This window comes from Mytilus trossulus, chromosome 3 (genome assembly GCF_036588685.1).
Source record: "Mytilus trossulus isolate FHL-02 chromosome 3, PNRI_Mtr1.1.1.hap1, whole genome shotgun sequence".
Classification (NCBI taxonomy): domain Eukaryota; kingdom Metazoa; phylum Mollusca; class Bivalvia; order Mytilida; family Mytilidae; genus Mytilus; species Mytilus trossulus.
This window is the reverse complement of record NC_086375.1, coordinates 26794495-26813433: the sequence shown is the minus strand read 5'-3', so window position 1 is coordinate 26813433 and position 18939 is coordinate 26794495. Positions and strand designations below refer to the sequence as shown.

At 30.8% G+C, this 18939-nt stretch overlaps 1 protein-coding gene across 5 annotated transcripts in view; it reads left to right on the top strand.

The window, feature by feature from the left end:
• The window catches only part of LOC134711094 (EH domain-binding protein 1-like), an 88021-nt gene that overhangs the window by 29882 nt on the left and 39200 nt on the right, over positions 1 to 18939 (top strand). For all 5 annotated transcript variants that reach the window (XM_063571528.1, XM_063571527.1, XM_063571532.1 and 2 more), the window contains 2 exons: positions 3979 to 4096; positions 4503 to 4602. In XM_063571528.1, the coding sequence (XP_063427598.1) occupies positions 3979 to 4096; positions 4503 to 4602 (218 nt within the window). The remainder of the gene's footprint in view (positions 1 to 3978; positions 4097 to 4502; positions 4603 to 18939) is intronic.

Below are 18939 nucleotides of genomic sequence, written 5' to 3'. Positions count from 1 at the left end.
GTACTAACTGTTGATAGTCTTGTCATGGTGTTCTTGTGTTGTTTTGTCTAAGTTTTCTATGTTATAAATGTACTAACTGTTGATAGTCTTGTCATGGTGTTCTTGTGTTGCTTTGTCTAAGTTTCCTACGTTGTAGATGTACTAACTGTTGATAGTCTTGTCATGGTGTTCTTGTGTTGTTTTGTCTAAGTTTTCTATGTTATAAATGTACTAACTGTTGATAGTCTTGTCATGGTGTTCTTGTGTTGCTTTGTCTAAGTTTCCTACGTTGTAGATGTACTAACTGTTGATAGTCTTGTCATGGTGTTCTTGTGTTGTTTTGTCTAAGTTTTCTATGTTATAAATGTACTAACTGTTGATAGTCTTGTCATGGTGTTCTTGTGTTGTTTTGTCTAAGTTTTCTATGTTATAAATGTACTAACTGTTGATAGTCTTGTCATGGTGTTCTTGTGTTGTTTTGTCTAAGTTTTCTATGTTATAAATGTACTAACTGTTGATAGTCTTGTCATGGTGTTCTTGTGTTGTTTTGTCTAAGTTTTCTATGTTATAAATGTACTAACTGTTGATAGTCTTGTCATGGTGTTCTTGTGTTGTTTTGTCTAAGTTTTCTATGTTATAAATGTACTAACTGTTGATAGTCTTGTCATGGTGTTCTTGTGTTGCTTTGTCTAAGTTTTCTATGTTATAAATGTACTAACTGTTGATAGTCTTGTCATGGTGTTCTTGTGTTGCTTTGTCTAAGTTTTCTATGTTATAAATGTACTAACTGTTGATAGTCTTGTCATGGTGTTCTTGTGTTGCTTTGTCTAAGTTTTCTATGTTATAAATGTACTAACTGTTGATAGTCTTGTCATGGTGTAAGTTTTCTATGTTATAAATGTACTAACTGTTGATAGTCTTGTCATGGTGTTCTTGTGTTGCTTTGTCTAAGTTTTCTATGTTATAAATGTACTAACTGTTGATAGTCTTGTCATGGTGTTCTTGTGTTGCTTTGTCTAAGTTTTCTATGTTATAAATGTACTAACTGTTGATAGTCTTGTCATGGTGTTCTTGTGTTGCTTTGTCTAAGTTTTCTATGTTATAAATGTACTAACTGTTGATAGTCTTGTCATGGTGTTCTTGTGTTGTTTTGTCTAAGTTTTCTATGTTATAAATGTACTAACTGTTGATAGTCTTGTCATGGTGTTCTTGTGTTGTTTTGTCTAAGTTTTCTATGTTATAAATGTACTAACTGTTGATAGTCTTGTCATGGTGTTCTTGTGTTGTTTTGTCTAAGTTTTCTATGTTATAAATGTACTAACTGTTGATAGTCTTGTCATGGTGTTCTTGTGTTGTTTTGTCTAAGTTTTCTATGTTATAAATGTACTAACTGTTGATAGTCTTGTCATGGTGTTCTTGTGTTGTTTTGTCTAAGTTTTCTATGTTATAAATGTACTAACTGTTGATAGTCTTGTCATGGTGTTCTTGTGTTGTTTTGTCTAAGTTTTCTATGTTATAAATGTACTAACTGTTGATAGTCTTGTCATGGTGTTCTTGTGTTGTTTTGTCTAAGTTTTCTATGTTATAAATGTACTAACTGTTGATAGTCTTGTCATGGTGTTCTTGTGTTGTTTTGTCTAAGTTTTCTATGTTATAAATGTACTAACTGTTGATAGTCTTGTCATGGTGTTCTTGTGTTGTTTTGTCTAAGTTTTCTATGTTATAAATGTACTAACTGTTGATAGTCTTGTCATGGTGTTCTTGTGTTGTTTTGTCTAAGTTTTCTATGTTATAAATGTACTAACTGTTGATAGTCTTGTCATGGTGTTCTTGTGTTGCTTTGTCTAAGTTTTCTATGTTATAAATGTACTAACTGTTGATAGTCTTGTCATGGTGTTCTTGTGTTGCTCTGTCTTAGTTTTCTATGTTATAAATGTACTAACTGTTGATAGTCTTGTCATGGTGTTCTTGTGTTGCTCTGTCTTAGTTTTCTATGTTGTAGATGTACTGACTGTTGTTGGTCTTGTCATGGTATTCTTGTGTTCAGATTACATTCATGTAATCAAAACCCTTAAAGGACTGGTATGATAGCCATTAACTTTTGAAACTTTATCAATACGTTTTTCTAATATATGAATGAAGCATTTTATTTGTCATAACAATGAACATTTTAAACAATTAATCAAGAGAATATGTACACCATCAGATATTTAAGTTTAAAATACTCTTCAGTGCTCACAAGCAGGTTGATTATTCTTTGCCATGACGTTGTCAGTTGGTTTATACAATGAGTTTGCATATCCTTTGGTTTCTACTGCCTCACTTTTGTCATCATGTTTTATTTTTAAATCCCATAAAAGGAATTCTATGAGAGTTGTTGTGTGGTCTTTTACATGTAGATTGTGTTTAAAAATACTATTATAATTTCATTGCATGTATATATGTGGTTTAGGAAGTAATTTTCTGTACTCTATCCCAATGTATGCTTGAACCAGTTTCTATTGTCTAATCATTCTACAGAATTTTTTATAAAACTCAATTCCATAAGAAAATTCTGTCAATCACTTGTGGACAATCAAAATTTGATCAATCATTCATAGCTTTTCAATGGATGCTTGATTTCATAAAAAAGTCAAAACAGGGTTATCTTTCTTTCAATATATTACATTTGTATATCATTAAAAATAAGTTTTTGAAAAATAGCTGATTTTAGATTTGATAATAAATCTGCTGATAACAATAAATAAAAAAAAATGTAAGGGTTCTGCGTAACACAGCGTCTCACCTACTTTTGCTATCAATTACAGGCTCAACAAAAATTGATCATAAACAAGCTTCTGTCCAAGTTTGGTACGAATTCAAAAAAGTATAAGAAAGTAATTAAAATTTTAAAAACTTTAACCACAGAGGGAAAGTGTTGTTTCCTGGCAGAAAATCTAAGTGGATTTAAAAGTAAAATACAGAAAAAACATATTTATTTTTTTACAAAATTTACTTCTGGATACCATCTTATGATGATAAACAAGCTTCTGTCCATGTATGGTACAATCCTAGGATAGTTTACGAAAGTTATTAGAATTTAAAAAAAAAACTTAACCACAGAGTGAATGTAATGTTTCACAGTAGAAAAACTGTTTCCTGGCAGAAAAACTAAGTCCATTTATAAGTAAAATACGGAAAAAAATAGAATTTTAGTTTTACAAAATTTACTTCTGGATACTATTTTATGATCATAAACAGGCTTCTGTTTAAGTTTGGTAGAAATCCAGGATAGTTTAAGAAAGTTATTAAAATTTCTAAAACTTTAACCACAGAGTGAATATTTGTGGATGCCGACACCGACGGAATGTATGATCCCTTAGTCTGGCTTTTTCGACTAAAGTCGAAGGCTCAACAAAAACTATTAAAAATTTATCCTAAAGATTTATAGAAACAAATTGAATTAAATGCAGTGTGTATATTGTACTGGTACGAAACCGCATTTGTTGGTGTTACATCATGGAATTGTGAGCAAATGCACTCCACCCACAACCAAAAGTATTTCATAATTTTGAACAATTTTAAAAAACAAAAACAGTTTCTTAAAATCTAATGTAGCACCTGCTAGTTTCTTCTTGACTTATTAAAGATAACTAGCTTAAAAGGAGTTCAGATTGGCTATTGATGACTAAAAGTATAGATAAAAAAAAAAAAAAAGCTATTGTTAGGTAGATCATTGAATGATATCTCATTATGAGAAACAAATTATAACCAAACCTGTATATGATGGCAAGAAATCTTACTTAAAAAGAGGGGAGATCTTTGACACAAAGTTCAAAATCCCCAGTAATTACTAAATTAGGACAAGATACGGTGACTAAGATAGTTTTTTGCATAATAAAGGTGACTTTATAGCAGGTTTAATGTCTGTGTTATTTGTTCTCTTTGGAAGAGTTATCTCATTGGCCATCCTACCACATCTTTTTTGTATTGACTAAATTCATAGAATTTTCTATTTAGAATTTCCAAAGTACTAATCAGTATGTAATTGCTGAAATGGATGCCTTGGACAGGGAACAGAAACAAATTGATGCCGAGGCTGGACTACTGGAGGAAAAACTCAGAAAGGCCATGAATGGTAATGCTTAATAGAAAAAGAACATCTTTTTCTTGATAAATCCATTTTAAAAACATGCATTTGAAATTTTGATTGCATCATTTCTATGAAGTACTTTCTAGAACCACAATGATAAATCATAACATATTTCAGATATAAATGCACACAATAATTTCCAAAGGAGTACTTTCTTTTGGCTTTAAGCTTTTGATGTTGTTTTTTTTTACATTCAGAACGTAGAAATTTTAGTGATATCATTATTAATACAAAATAACTTCTCTTTGGCACATCACATCATAAATTACAAATTATGTAGTGACCCCTAAATTATTTATGATTAAGTTCAAATCAATCCTGTATTTGGCCAAAAGTTAACCCTGTCCTTTTCAGTTTTTAATTTTGACCTATATATGTTTGTCTTCTACAGGAAACAACAAGTCTTTAGAAGAGAAATTGATGCAGCAGTGGTTTTTACTGGTCAACAAGAGAAATGCTTTGATTAGAAGACAGATGCAGCTAAATATTTTGTAAGCTTCTAGTGTATTCTCTATTTGTATATCTTCTATCCATATATGGTAATATTAATGCAGGGGTTCATTTTAAAATCTTGGTGTGAAAGAAGAAGGTACACAGTGAATCCCCAACTTATTTGCTATAGAAATGAAATACTCATTCAAATAGACCACAACAATTACAAAAAAAAACTTTTGCTGCAACTCACAGCTGGCTCAACAAATATGAGGAAAACAATCAATAAAAATATTCCTCTTGATACTATCTTTTGATTGTAAGAAGCGTCTGTCCAAGTTTGGTAAAAATTTCAGGATAGTTTATGAATCGAATAAATGTTTTAAAAACTTTAACTGCAGACTGTATGTTATGATAACTGGAAGATTAACTAAGTCCATTTATAAGTAAAATAAAGATACACAGGTACCAAATATTAACAAAATTTCCTTTCTAGATACTAGCTTTTGATCATAAACAAGCTTCTGTCCAAGTTTGGTACAAATTTAAAATAGTAAAAGAAAGTCATTAAATTTTTTTTAAATTTAACCACAGAGTGAATGTGTTGTTTCCTGGCAGAAAAACTAAGTCCATTTAAAAGTATAATACGGAAAAAATGAATTAATTTTTTTACAAAATTTACTTCTGGATACTATCTTATGATCATAAACAAGCTTCTGTCCAAGTTTGGTACATACCCAGGATAGTTAAAGAAAGTTAATAAAATTTTAACAACTTTAACCACAGAGTGAATGTAATGTTTCCCCGCAGAAAAACTAAGTCCATTTATAAATAAAATACAGAAAAAATGGAATTTTATTTTTACAAAATTTACTTCTGGATACTATCTTATGATCACAAACAAGCTTCTGTTCAAGTTTGGTAGGAATCCAGTATAGTTTAAAAAAGTTATTAAATTTTCAAAAACTTTAACCACAGAGTGAATATTTGTTGACGCCGCCGACGACGCTGACGCCGAAGGAATGTAGGATCGCTTAGTCTCGCTATTTCGACTAAAGTCAAAGGCTCGACAAAAAGAAAAACGTAAAGATTGTGTATTTTGTGATTATTTATTTGCTGAAGGCAACTCTTATATGTTGACTCTTGTCCCCTTTATTGATTTAACACAAATTGTCTTGAAATTAGCTTCTTTTTAGTTTTTTGCTTAAATTTACCAAATTGATTCTTTAATATATATATGTAGGACTCAATTCCTAATTTTGATATGCATTTGGTATTAATTTATTAATGATATCATATCACGGTCAATTGTCATCAATATTTAACCATAATAGCTACATTTTCATAAAAATCTATATATTAGCAGGTTTAAAATGTAACTAGTTATATACATTTTTTGTAAACATTAATATTTTGTGGCCAAAATTTTCTTTTTTTAAAAATAAATAACATATGAATTTGCAAAAAAAAAGTCAGTTATTTCCCTTTGATCATAAGAATATTTATGAGTTAACAGGGTTATTTCCCTTTAATCACAAAATAAAAATCATAAAAAACAGGGTTATCCCGTTATTCCCCTTTACATATAAGCGATGGCATCACATTTAGGAAATTAAAAAAAAATCATCTTTGTATCTAACTGTGTCTCATTTAACACTTTCATTAAGATCTATTGCTAAAAAAGGACTTGAAGAGTTATTAAAGGTGTGTAGATTCTGTTTGTCGTCAATTTTCTTAAGGAGGTACCCAACACTATACCCCAAAAAATTCCTGTCGTTTAATTTTTCTTAATTTTTTTTCATTGATAAACTAGGCCAACCTTAACATCTTGTAAAAATTTTAAAAGATTTGAACCATAGGTTTAAAAGATTTGGAAATTCAAATATGGCATCTTTTACATACTAGTATCGGCCAAAATTGGAAGTTTCTGAAATATGGGTATAGGGTTGAATTTGTTAAAAACAATTTAATTTAGTCCTAAATTGACATTAGCATAGCTAATAATGATAGCTGAGGAGAATATTAGTTCACTGATACCCCCTTCTTGTAAGTTTTTTATTCCGGTTAAAAAAAATTGCCAGAACTTTAATAGGGGGTATCAAAATCAGCCCCGAAAAAGTGAATGCTGTGCTTCTAGTATTTGAAGAAGAATTTTTTTTTGAAAAAAAATGTGTCGTTTAATTTTTAGCTCACCTGGCCCGAAGGGCCAAGTGAGCTTTTCCCATCACTTGGCGTCCGGCGTCCGGCGTCGTCGTCCGTCGTCCGTCGTCGTTAACTTTTACAAAAATCTTCTCCTCTGAAACTACTGGGCCAAATGAAACCAAACTTGGCCACAATCATCATTGGGGTATCTAGTTTAAAAAATGTGTGGCGTGACCCGCCAAACCAAACAAGATGGCCGCCATGGCTAAAAATAGAACATAGGGGTAAAATGCAGTTTTTGGCTTATAACTCAAAAACCAAAGCATTTAGAGCAAATCTGACAGTATAAAAATGTTTATCAGGTCAAGATCTATCTGCCCTGAAATTTTCAAATGAATCGGTCAATCGGTTGTTGGGTTGCTGCCCCTGAATTGGTAATTTTGAGGAAATTTTGCTGTTTTTGGTTATTATCTTGAATATTATTATAGATAGAGATAAACTGTAAACAGCAATAATGTTCAGCAAAGATAGATCTACAAATAAGTCAACATGACCGAAATGGTCAGTTGATCCGTTTAGGAGTTATTGCCCTTTATAGTCAATTTTTAACCATTTTTCGTAAATTAAAGTAATCTTTTACAAAAATCTTCTCCTCTGAAACTACTGGGCCAAATTAAACCAAACTTGGCCACAATCATCTTTGGGGTATCTTGTTTAAAAAATGTGTGGCGTGACCTGGTCAACCAACCAAGATGGCTGCTACGGCTAAAAATAGAACATAGGGGTAAAATGCTGTTTTTGGCTTATAACTCAAAAACCAAAGCATTTTGAGGAAATCTGACATGGGATAAAAATGTTTATCAGGTCAAGATCTATTTGCTCTGAAATTTTCAGATGAATCAGTCAACCTGTTGTTGGGTTGCTGCCCCTGAATTGGTAATTTTGAGGAAATTTTGCTGTTTTTGGTTATTATCTTGAATATTATTATAGATAGAGATAAACTGTAAACATCAATAATGTTCAGCAAAGTTAGATTTACAAATAAGTCAACGTGATTGAAATGGTCAGTTGACCCTTTAGGAGTTATTCCCCTTTATAGTCAATTTTTAACCATTTTTCATAAATCTAAGTAATCTTTTACAAAATCTCCACTGAAACTACTAGGCCACAATCATCTTTGGGGTATCTAGTTTGAAAAATGTGTCCGATGATCTGGCCATTTAACCAAGATGGCCGCCACGGCTAATAATAGAACATAGGGGTAAAATGCAGTTTTTGGCTTATAACTATGAAACCAAAGCATTTAGAGCAAATCTGACAAGAAGTTAAATTGTTAATAAAGTCAATATCTATCTGCCCTGAATTTTTCAGATGAATTGTTGTTGGGCTGCTGCCCTCCAATTGGTAATTTTTAAAGAAATTTTGCCGTTTTTAGTTATCTTGAATACTATTATAGATAGCGATAAACTGTAAACAGCAATAATGTTCAGCAAAGTAAGATCTACAAATAAGTCAAAATGACCTAAATGGTCAATTGACCCCTTAAGGAGTTATTGCCCTTTATAGTCAATTTTTATCAATTTTCATTAATTTGGTAAATTTATATGTAAATTTTTACCAAATATAGTTCTCTGTTACTAATGGGCAAAGTTCATTATAAATATAATTGTAAGAAGCAAAATCGTTGAGTAAAGTAAGAACTTCAAACACATCACCATCACCAAAATACAATTTTGTCATGAATCCATTTGTGTCCTTTGTTTAATATGCACATAGACCAAGGTGAGCGACACAGGCTCTTTAGAGCCTCTAGTTTCATAAAACTAAGCATTTGGAGTGCTATACTAGTCAGTTGTTCTTGCGAAATATTTTTAAAATTTAACCGTTAGAATTTTTGAAATTTAAGTTTAAATTAGGCCCCACCCTCAAATTGGTTCATTAAATAAGAGCAAAATCTATTCAAAAAGTACATAATGGCCATAATTTTGTTTGTCTTTTGAACTAGGCCTTAGCTATTTGGCATGTGGATGTATCATCACAGGGTTAAGTGTCTTGCATCATGATGACCTTTGTGTGACCTTCAAATGTGACCTCAAGGTCAACTTTATGGGTGTTTCCCGTGAAAAACACAACCATGTAGGCCATAACTTCTTTGCCTTTTGACCTAGGCCTTACATCTTTTGCATGTGGATGTATCACCATCAGGTGGTGTGCCTTCTTAAAATTTTGACCTTCATATGACCTTGAACTTTGACCTCAAGGACGATAATTGTGTTTTTTTGGTAAGAAACGCTTGTACAGGCCATGACTTTCATGTAGTTATGAATTCATATTTATTTTAAAAAAATCATGTAACAGAAGCTTAAATCGACCATACAACAATATATAGACACATTTTATGACATTTCAAGCCATTCAATGCACAGGAAATACACAATGGACATGTAGTCACATTCAATTGTTTGAAAAGGGAATCTTTTCTATTGAAGCACAGTGTACGTACTTAAATACTCAACAAACAGCGAGGTGAAAACGTTCTAGGAATCAAACAATAGGAGGAGGTATGCCAAATAACTATATACCAATAAAGAGACAGACGGACAGGGGTAAAAAAAATCCCCCCCCCCAAACCGACAATCAGTTTCAGGGGGAACAAAAGGATGTAATTGATTTTTGATTTGAGATACGAGCTGTTGAAACTAAAAGCATGACACACCAAAAATACACATGATACATAGGCAAAAGCTTTAAAGTTGGCAGATGCTTTACATGATCAAGATTGCAATTTATTGGTCGTTTGGCCAGATTCAAAAATATACGATTCAAAACATAACGTCAAAACCATTGGTGCAAAGAATTACGGCTTATGAGAGATAAGATAGAGCTGACTTTGCAAAATCATTATACTGTTAAATCAAGTTCGTTAAACATAGACCTTTTTTTTAATATGTCTGCAGAGGTTTATAAATATGACAATTAGATACAGCTGATTTTTAGTTAAAAGCAGGGCAGTTACAAGTTTTACATTATTTTTGGGCCCCTTATGAGGGGGAGGACAGTGGTAAGGGAGACAGGGAGAAAGAGGGTAGGAGAAAGGAGAAAGGGGGGTCGGAGAAAGGAAAAAGGGGGTAGGATAAAGGAGAAAAAGTTGGAGAAAAAAATTAAATATGAAAAAATAAAATATCTCTCTTTTTTCCGGTAAATTAAAAAAAAAAATAAGGATAAGAGGGGTAGGAGAAAGGAGAAGAGGGGTGGGAGAAGGGTACCCCCTTTCCTCTCCCTCCCTTATTATGATAGAGAATGAAATATTCCAAAAACCTTATGCATTTTTAGCATGGATTTCAAGTGATATATTACAAAAAATGCAAATTGATGTTAATTTTTGAAAATCAGTTACAAATAGATTTGTAAAGACAGAATAGGGAACAGTATATGTATGTCCAATAACAGAAATGTTAGAAAAACATAGTTCATTGGTTCCAAATTTTTAGTTTATCTTTTGTACCAGTATGAGCTTTTAGTTGATCTTTTTCTTCTCTACAACTACTAATCAAACTTATATAAAACCTCACATGATTGATCTTTTTATATCTATATTAAAGTTTTTTTATCTGATCCATCAACCAACATGGCTAGAAATAGAATATGCACAAAAATTTTGAAAGCTTGTCATAATATATACAAAAAATCAGTAATGATCCGGACCTATTTCTATTGAACCAAAATTATAAACACATCTGCATATTGGAGTTATTTGTCCTTAAATTACAATTATTTTTTTTTATCAATTTTAGCATTTTTGTTTAGTAATTTGAAGACTTGTTAGATACACAAGACAGATCAACAATAAAATGTATCAGTGTCAGAACAAAATCTACAAAACTGCCAAATTATAATGAAACCATAATTGAGTCCCTTCAAGGAGACCATTGCCAGTAAATTATGTTTTGGATAACTTTGCTCATTTCTGGTTATTATCTTGAGATGTATAATGGATGGACAAAAACAAAAAACAACATTATACATGATCAGCAATACATGTACAATACTGTGGATTCATTTATTTTCGTGGGTACCAATTTTCGTGGATTAAAGAAAATTTGCATGTTCGTGGATATTTAATTTCGTGGTTTTGCCGAAGTCTGCATACAAACCTATAGAAAATTTGTTATTCGTTGAACATTTAATTTCGTGGTTAGACTCTACCCTCGAAAGCCACGAAAATTGGTATCCAACGAATAATAATGAATCCACAGTATATACAATGTGTCAATACGACTGAACACATTAATCGTATATTTGTTACTAAAGAATCAGGTTTTGAACATGTGATAATTGTAGAATTGCACTATGTCAAATCTATCCTTATTGACAATTACATTGTAATTTCCTTATTGGCCCTGGTATCAGGCACAGACTCACATCTCAATCCTGAGGGTGCTAGTTGGCATATACTAAGACCAATATTGAAAATGCATGTAATGATCTATTTATCAAATTTTGTTTTTTTTTTGTTTTTGTATAACTAGTTTGCCGAAAGTAAAAATTTTGGAGCACATTATGGGTATTTGAGGGCCAACAAAAAATATTGGCCCCAAGGACAAACAACCGACCTTCTTGATATTATTGGACATGCAAAAACATACATATTAGTTTACAACATGTGATAAAAAGTAATATTTAAAGTAACCTTAGCTATCAGGTGCTGAACCAGATGTCTATACTTTAATTGTTGTGAAATTGTAATAATTGACTTATGATATAAAGCTTATTTGATTAATAAAAAGTACAGTAAAATCTTTATAAACCAAACCCTGCATTACCCAGACACCTTTGTAAATCTAAACAAAATCATTTATATTGAATAGTATAGTGTTGACAGGTTTCACTGTTTGTATCATCTAATGATATTATCACAAAATATCAAATTGTGTAAATGCAATATACCAGTACTTTCAGGGCATCAGTCCAATTAACTTAAGATTAGTAATATTGAGAAGTTACTCATTTTTCATGTGTATATATGTCCCTTAAAGATACCCAGGTTTTCCCAACTTTTTTTTGATTTTTTTTACTATAATTTTACATTGTAAAAGTGGGGTCTACACTTAGTATTGCAATCACCTTGTCGGTCCGTCTGTTTGTCAAACAATTTTTTTTTTGCCAGCAGCTTAACAATGAAGTTTGTTCAAACCAGTCATATATATTTACTTCCTGTTTGCTGAAACTTTGATATTATTTGTTGAAACACTTTTTTTTTTTAAATTCTCAGAAACTAATATACAGAATAACTTCCTATTTGGTCAGCAGTTGAACACTGATTAGTTGTAACTCTTGTGAGCTTTCATACCTGTCAGACACTTTACCTTTTCATTTCCTACACTTTGAATTACAAGTGGGGTGATGCTAAGAAGGAAAGGCATGTATGTTTGTTAAGTGCAATTTGTTATATAACTGATATATTATCCGTAACATCACTGAAGAGACATTATTGTCGAAATACGGGTCTGGTGTACAAATTTCTGCACCTCATGTTTGTAGTATTACATCTTTGCCGCAAGTTTATTGTTTTCTGTTAAGTATTAAATTAATATTAAGATCCATTTCGTTCCATCTTATGATCAATTTATTTGGCAATCGCCAATGGCAGTCAGCAGGGTTTAAGAACATCAGTTGTTCGTCCTGTTAGTCAAATGTGTTTTGTTTAAACATACTTTTTCACTCTTTTGGTCTTTTGGAAAATGTTCTTTGTGCTGTATTTAAGACCCTTCTACAACGAAATTTGTTTTACATGCACACATATAAAATTGCAGTTTTTATCCAACGCAATCATTGGTTGGAACCTAGTTTTCAATTTAGACTTGTTGATATATATATTTAACTTCTTTAACATTTTTCAAGAATCCATGTGAGGATCTAAAAATTGAAATAAAATAACAAATCTCAGAATGTACAACCAAATTAAGTGTGTGAAGTTCACACTCTAGACATTTTAATCTTTTGTTTTGATGGTGCATGTTAATCTTCAATGAGGACACAATAAAAGCTCTAGGAAGTAATTAGAATTATGTTTAATAAGTTTTAATAAGGATATGATAGTTATCTTTGCTGTGTTATAGATAGTCAGATAAGATATATGTACTTATATGTCTGTGGACGATCCCGGATTCTCAAAAGGGGAGGCCAGCAGTTATAACTAAGAAAAATGAACTACATAAACAGGAATCTTCTTCTTTCAAAAAATGGGACTGAATGGTTTAAGTAGACTTTACTACTGTAATCACTTGCCAGTCAACACTGGGGTTGTGAGATCAAACTCTGCTTGTGCGGGTGCACTTGTCTTTTATCTTAATTGTCTGTTTTCCTATAGGAGGTTGGTGGTGATCTCTCACCACTCCAGCTTTCTTCACCAATACATGTTTGCCTCCACAAAATAGCTCAAATTATGTTTTAAAGTGGCATTGAAACACAGAAAATCGAAATCAAAATCTTTCTTTAATGGGATCCTCTTAGATCAGTCCCTATGGTTTAGTAACACTATCATCTGTCAACAATCTCTGTTTTAGTAAATGGATGGTTTTATAGTTTTACACTTGCCCTTCTTTTCTTCTTTTTTCATTACATCATTGTGACATATAGCTTTTTACACATTTTGTTGCAGTTGTAGAAAGTGATATATATTTGAAAAAAATATGCATTGCAGAATGACTTACTGTGATTGCGCTATGGATGATGGACTTAATGACTTATAAAAAATGTCTTGCACATTTTTTGTTGGTTATTCATTGTACATGTAAATATTTATATGACCATTGATAAGGTAAAAAATGACAGAGCATGTAATTTATGAAGAAAATGCAGCAAAACTTGTGTAAACTCAAAACCTGTCTAATATGAACTCTTGTATTAGGATTCCTTTAAATTGAAAGTAGCAATTATTATCTTTGAAACAAGAATATTAAAAAACATGTCAATATCTTTTCTGTTTTCTTTCTTTCTTGGTGCTTTATGATCCTTGTTGTTTTTATGTCAGATGAAGGAAGGACTCAGGCTTGCATTTTTCCACAAAAAAAAGAAATATTTTAAATACTTTTCCAAGTCTCAAAAAACAAAAACAGTTGTTCTCCGAGGAAAAATCCAGTTTGCTATAAAACGTGCCAAATATTTTTCAATAAAGAAAAAAGTAAACTCAAATATTCCAATTTTAAAAAAATCAAGTAATTGAATATTTCATTGTTTTTGTTTGATCCTATATTCTTAAAAAAAAAGTTAATCTTTTTTCAACTTTTAAAAATAAAAAGTAAAAAGCTGTTAGATTGATTTCCTATACCCACTGTATATTTTTGATAAGCATAAAAATGTGAATCATATATTTCCATTTATTCTTAATGAAAATATTTCAACCCAGGGAGATTTTTTTTGTTTTACATTAATCCTGTTTACTTGGGTTCACTTTCTGTAATTGAACCATCGTGGATTACTGTAATCCTCTCTGAAAAACTTCATTTTTGTCTAATAGATACATTGAATTGTGCGTGATTTTAAAACATACTTGTTCGTAGCCAATTACGGAAATTTTAACAGTTAAATGAGACTTGTAACAATATAGGCTTTTAATTCAAAGAGAGATAGAGAAAAACGTGAAAGATCGGAATGGAATTGACAAGGGATTACGGCGGAGCAGTAATAAATCGTATGTTTATTCAGATGACTCCAACCATTTCACATCATTTCCTTTGCAATACCAGCTGATTAACCACCATATAGAGATTCAGAAGGAAAAGTAATGATTTTTGTTTTTAATCCCCTGTTTCCTTGTTGGGGAAGCACAGTCAATAAAAGCTCATCCGACTGTTTTTATTTCTAATCTCCTCTTACAACACATGTACCCATTAAAAGGTTAGGATGTTTATATTGAAAATAGGTGTCAAAACAAAATACATACTCTTTTTACAACGTGTTAACAGGTGCTTGTTAAAACAATTCTATTTTTCCTTGGCGATAGAAATACCCTGAAATGACTACTCATAGATTGTGATAACATTTTATCATGAAGCTTGTGTTGTGATAAATACAACAAAGGTTGGGCATTGTTAAATAGACAGTTATGTAATTACCCCTTTAAACAAACCCTTTTTATATCGTACTGGTAATTATGACCAAAAACGGTTCCTATGTATACACACAAGCTAGAACTAAATATGTTTATTTAATAAGGTTTGTATTAAAAAAAAAAAGAGATCAAAGGGTTGCAACTTTGCTTGTTTGATAACGTTATATGTGTAGCAAACAAAATGTTGGTTTCTTATTCCTGTACATATTGTTTTAAAAAATAGTTGTGTTATGAAAATTTTGAGAAATAGAATACTACACATGCTGGTCCAGGATTCCTGGTTAAAGGAAATAAACTTCATCTTTTTACATTGCTGGGGTTAAATAGAATGAAATTAAGCAATTGAAATCTTGCCATTCAGATTAAGAATTTGGTTGACAAATTCGTCAGACAATTATATGATCATACAAAACATTCTATTGGTGGAAAAAATAATTTAATGACAATTATCACAGATAGAAGTAATATATTTCCATAGTATTTGCATCTGACAGTTTAAACTTACAACTTTTTTAGTTTAATTTTTTTTTGTTTTTTTTTGGTCATTTGGACTAGATGGATAGAGGGGGGATTTAACCCTACAACATCATGTGCCTGTACCAAGTTAAGCTCTCTGGACTCTGTTGTTCCTTGTTTAACTTTATCTAGATGTCTATTTTCTCAGGGGATTTGAGTTTTACATGGTTTGTTGATATGGTCTGTTGTAACTTGTATTGTACAGTATTGTGTTATCCCATTTACATTTTACTGCAAATATTTATAAACTAAATTCTATGGAAAACCATTCTGTGTTATTTGTAATGATGGTTACAGTTTACAAATAAAACTTCCACCTAAAACTTCTGCTTTTCTGCAAAAAAAAATCTAATAAATTTACGGAAATTACTTTAATTCCAAAGAATTGTTTGTTCAAAAGTATCACAATTTACAATTTACTATTATATATTTTTTAACTCACAGATCTGTAAAAATGTATATTGAGATTTTAAAAAAATGCTTATTTCATAACTTTCCATAACTGTTACATTTATTATAGATTACAAATTTCAATAAAATATACTTATGCATGAATAAAAAAATGTAATTGGAAAATGAATGATATATCGAAGAAAAAATTATATTTTTTAAAGCATAAATAATTGTATATCTGAACCCTTTTACTCATATAATAGATTGATAATTTCAATAAAATATGCTTATGCACAAATAAAAAAGTGTAATTACAAATTGAATGATATAACTAAAAAAAAATGATATTTTTTAAAGCATAAATCATAAATAATAGTATATATGAAACCCCCTACTTATTCTCTTCATTATAACAATCATTTGCTTCATTAAATAATATGATTTCAAATTTATTGATTTCCCATTTGGAGAGAAACGGTATATATAAAATTAATATACATGAAGAAATGTGGCACGTTTTTCTCATTGTTATCATTTCCTCCTATGTGATTTTCTTTTTAGTATTGCAATTTACTTTAAAGCAATAAATTTCTAAAAAATTAATAATATCTGTTGGGAAAGAAAGTGATTAGGCGACTGATATTAAGTGTTTTGGTTTGATACATTTACCTCAAAGATGTAACAGGTTGCCATAATGGAGTTTTAAACGCGGCACACATGCCACACAGAAAATCAAATTCGCATATTGTTTGTTTATTGCTAGAAACAGTTTTATTACGGTAAATTGTTTTCAGATAAAACGCAACTTCATTCACCAATAACAATAATCCCGGAATGTCACATCTTTTCTTAATTTTAATGTTCGGCTATTGTTTGAAGTGCAGAATAATATAAGATTTCGTCAGATGGCAATTGTTTCCACATTATTGAAGTGATTTTAAGAAAGTGCATGATATTTTTATGTAGAAACGACATTTCGCAAGCATATAAATGGCCAGATTTATTTTTATGCCATTATATAAAGTGTCCTTTTTTAGTATGCTATTGTGTGACACTCATAAAAGTAACTTGTTTGAAATTTATAAATCTTAGATAACGTTTTTTTTTGTAAAATGTTTAATATTCCGAGTTATGATTATTTAAGATGTTAGTACAGTCTGAATCTTATTATTTTTTTAGTGAAATTGCCAAATTTTGGCAGCAATTATAACATAATTTAAATTATTCATATTTTTAATGATGTTAACTGATGAATATTTAAAACTTTCTATTTACAGCGTCCATTCTATTTCTATGGATCCTTAAATAAAAACAAAATCTGACATGAGAAAGTGTAATCTTGGTACAGTTACCCGTATTGAAAGCAGTGTAATAGTGGATAGCGATGGCAGACCTCTGATTCTTTTTGTTAAATTTATTCACAACTTTTATTGACCCAGGACAATTTAGGCTTGACATTTTGTTTGGACACCTGTCTATTGTTGAAGATTGTATGTTGGTCTTTAGATGTATTTGGTAGTTATTGTCCATTGGGATTGCTGTCACATTTAACTCTATCTGACACACCTTTTTTCACTGTTATATTTGGGGTTATATTGATGGATATATTTAAGATTATTGTGACTTATATGAATTGTCTCCCTTTAATAGTGTTTTAAAATCAAAATATACTTTAATCATAAAAGAACTTGATTTTAATTTTGCTTTTTTAAAAAAAACCGAATATTTCAATATCACACAATTGATTTAATTAAAATGAAATTTGATTAATAATAAGGTCAGTTTAAAGTTTCTTTAACGATAACTTTTGTTGAAAAATTGTGTAAAAATTGGAAGTAATATAGAATGTAATACTCCCTTGGTACAAATAATGTGGATATTGATAAGCATTTTCTTTTCAAATTCAGAAGGGGTCCATACCTGTAGCCAAGGGGGTTCGGGGGAGGAACCCCCTTGAAAACAAATAAGCACTGTTAAAGTCAATGTTCTGTTCAAATTGTGACTGTTAAAGTCAAGTTTGTGAGTCAACTTCTACATATGTACAGATATCTTCTTGAATTTACCTGCTATGTTGCAGGTTTTACATTTGCTCGCTCCCCTTATTTTCAAAAAAAAAAATTACTGGTGTGGTCAAAAGTGCTAAAAATATCTAGTGTTGGCGTTCTAGTTTCTTTTACTTATAAATTGACTACCATGCAATGTACATGAATGTTGTTGCTGAATAAGGGCATTATAGCATTTTCTCTGCACATTGTTGCTTTATATCTTCAGTTATTTTCCTTCCATAACTATCCAGATCTATTCTTGGCATTCCTGTTCTTTTACTAATAAAGTTATATTATAGGAATTAATGTACCATGGTGTCAATTCCCACTAAATTAACATCGTGATGTCATAGGTTAGATGTCCATTCCAAATGTGAGAGAGATTTGAAGTTGGCCTTAGTTGGAATTTTGTATTTTATTAGGTTATTTTTGGTCATATAGCTCTTCAATTGTTTTGGTACTTATAAATCCCTGGCTCTTGAATATTTTGCTTTGAGTGTTAACCTGATAAAAGTAAATCCAGAAAAGCACTTCAGACATAAAGTTTATATAACATTTTTTTTCATTCTTGCATTGGCGTTTGTCTTCATGTTGTCTTTTGTTGAGAACAATTCAAAAGAAACTTTTAACAATAGACAGACTGTTTCAAATCACTTAATGCATATCCAGTATTTATGTCCTCGTCATTGAGTCACTTTAGTAAAGTACATTTTTACATTCTTATATTCATTTTATTTCAACCTTCAAGCACTCTCTAGGGTTGACCAAATATGTACAATAATGTAGTACCAACGTCCAGTAAGTGTGTACCGAATTCTGGAGTATTTTGTTAAAGACAATTATAATTATTTTATAAAACTATTTAAATACGAAAATAAAATTTTAATTATTGATTTTAGGACTGTCCATTTCTGTGTAAATACGACACTTGCTCAAAAGAATGTCAACACAGCTGCGGATGTTTTTAACCGATTGTATAATGGCGAAAATGGACCCTTTCACTTAGTTAAATATCCCTCTATTTAGGCCTGACTTGAAGTTGAGTTGATTACATACTCAAGGGGTAAATTAGTCTGTGATTGTTTAAACCAACAAAAAGACGGAAAACATCGTTGTTCAGTTAATATTTGACTTGGTCAATGAGACTGCATTCCCCCTCCCCGAAATCAGTATGGGTGAGTTGGTTT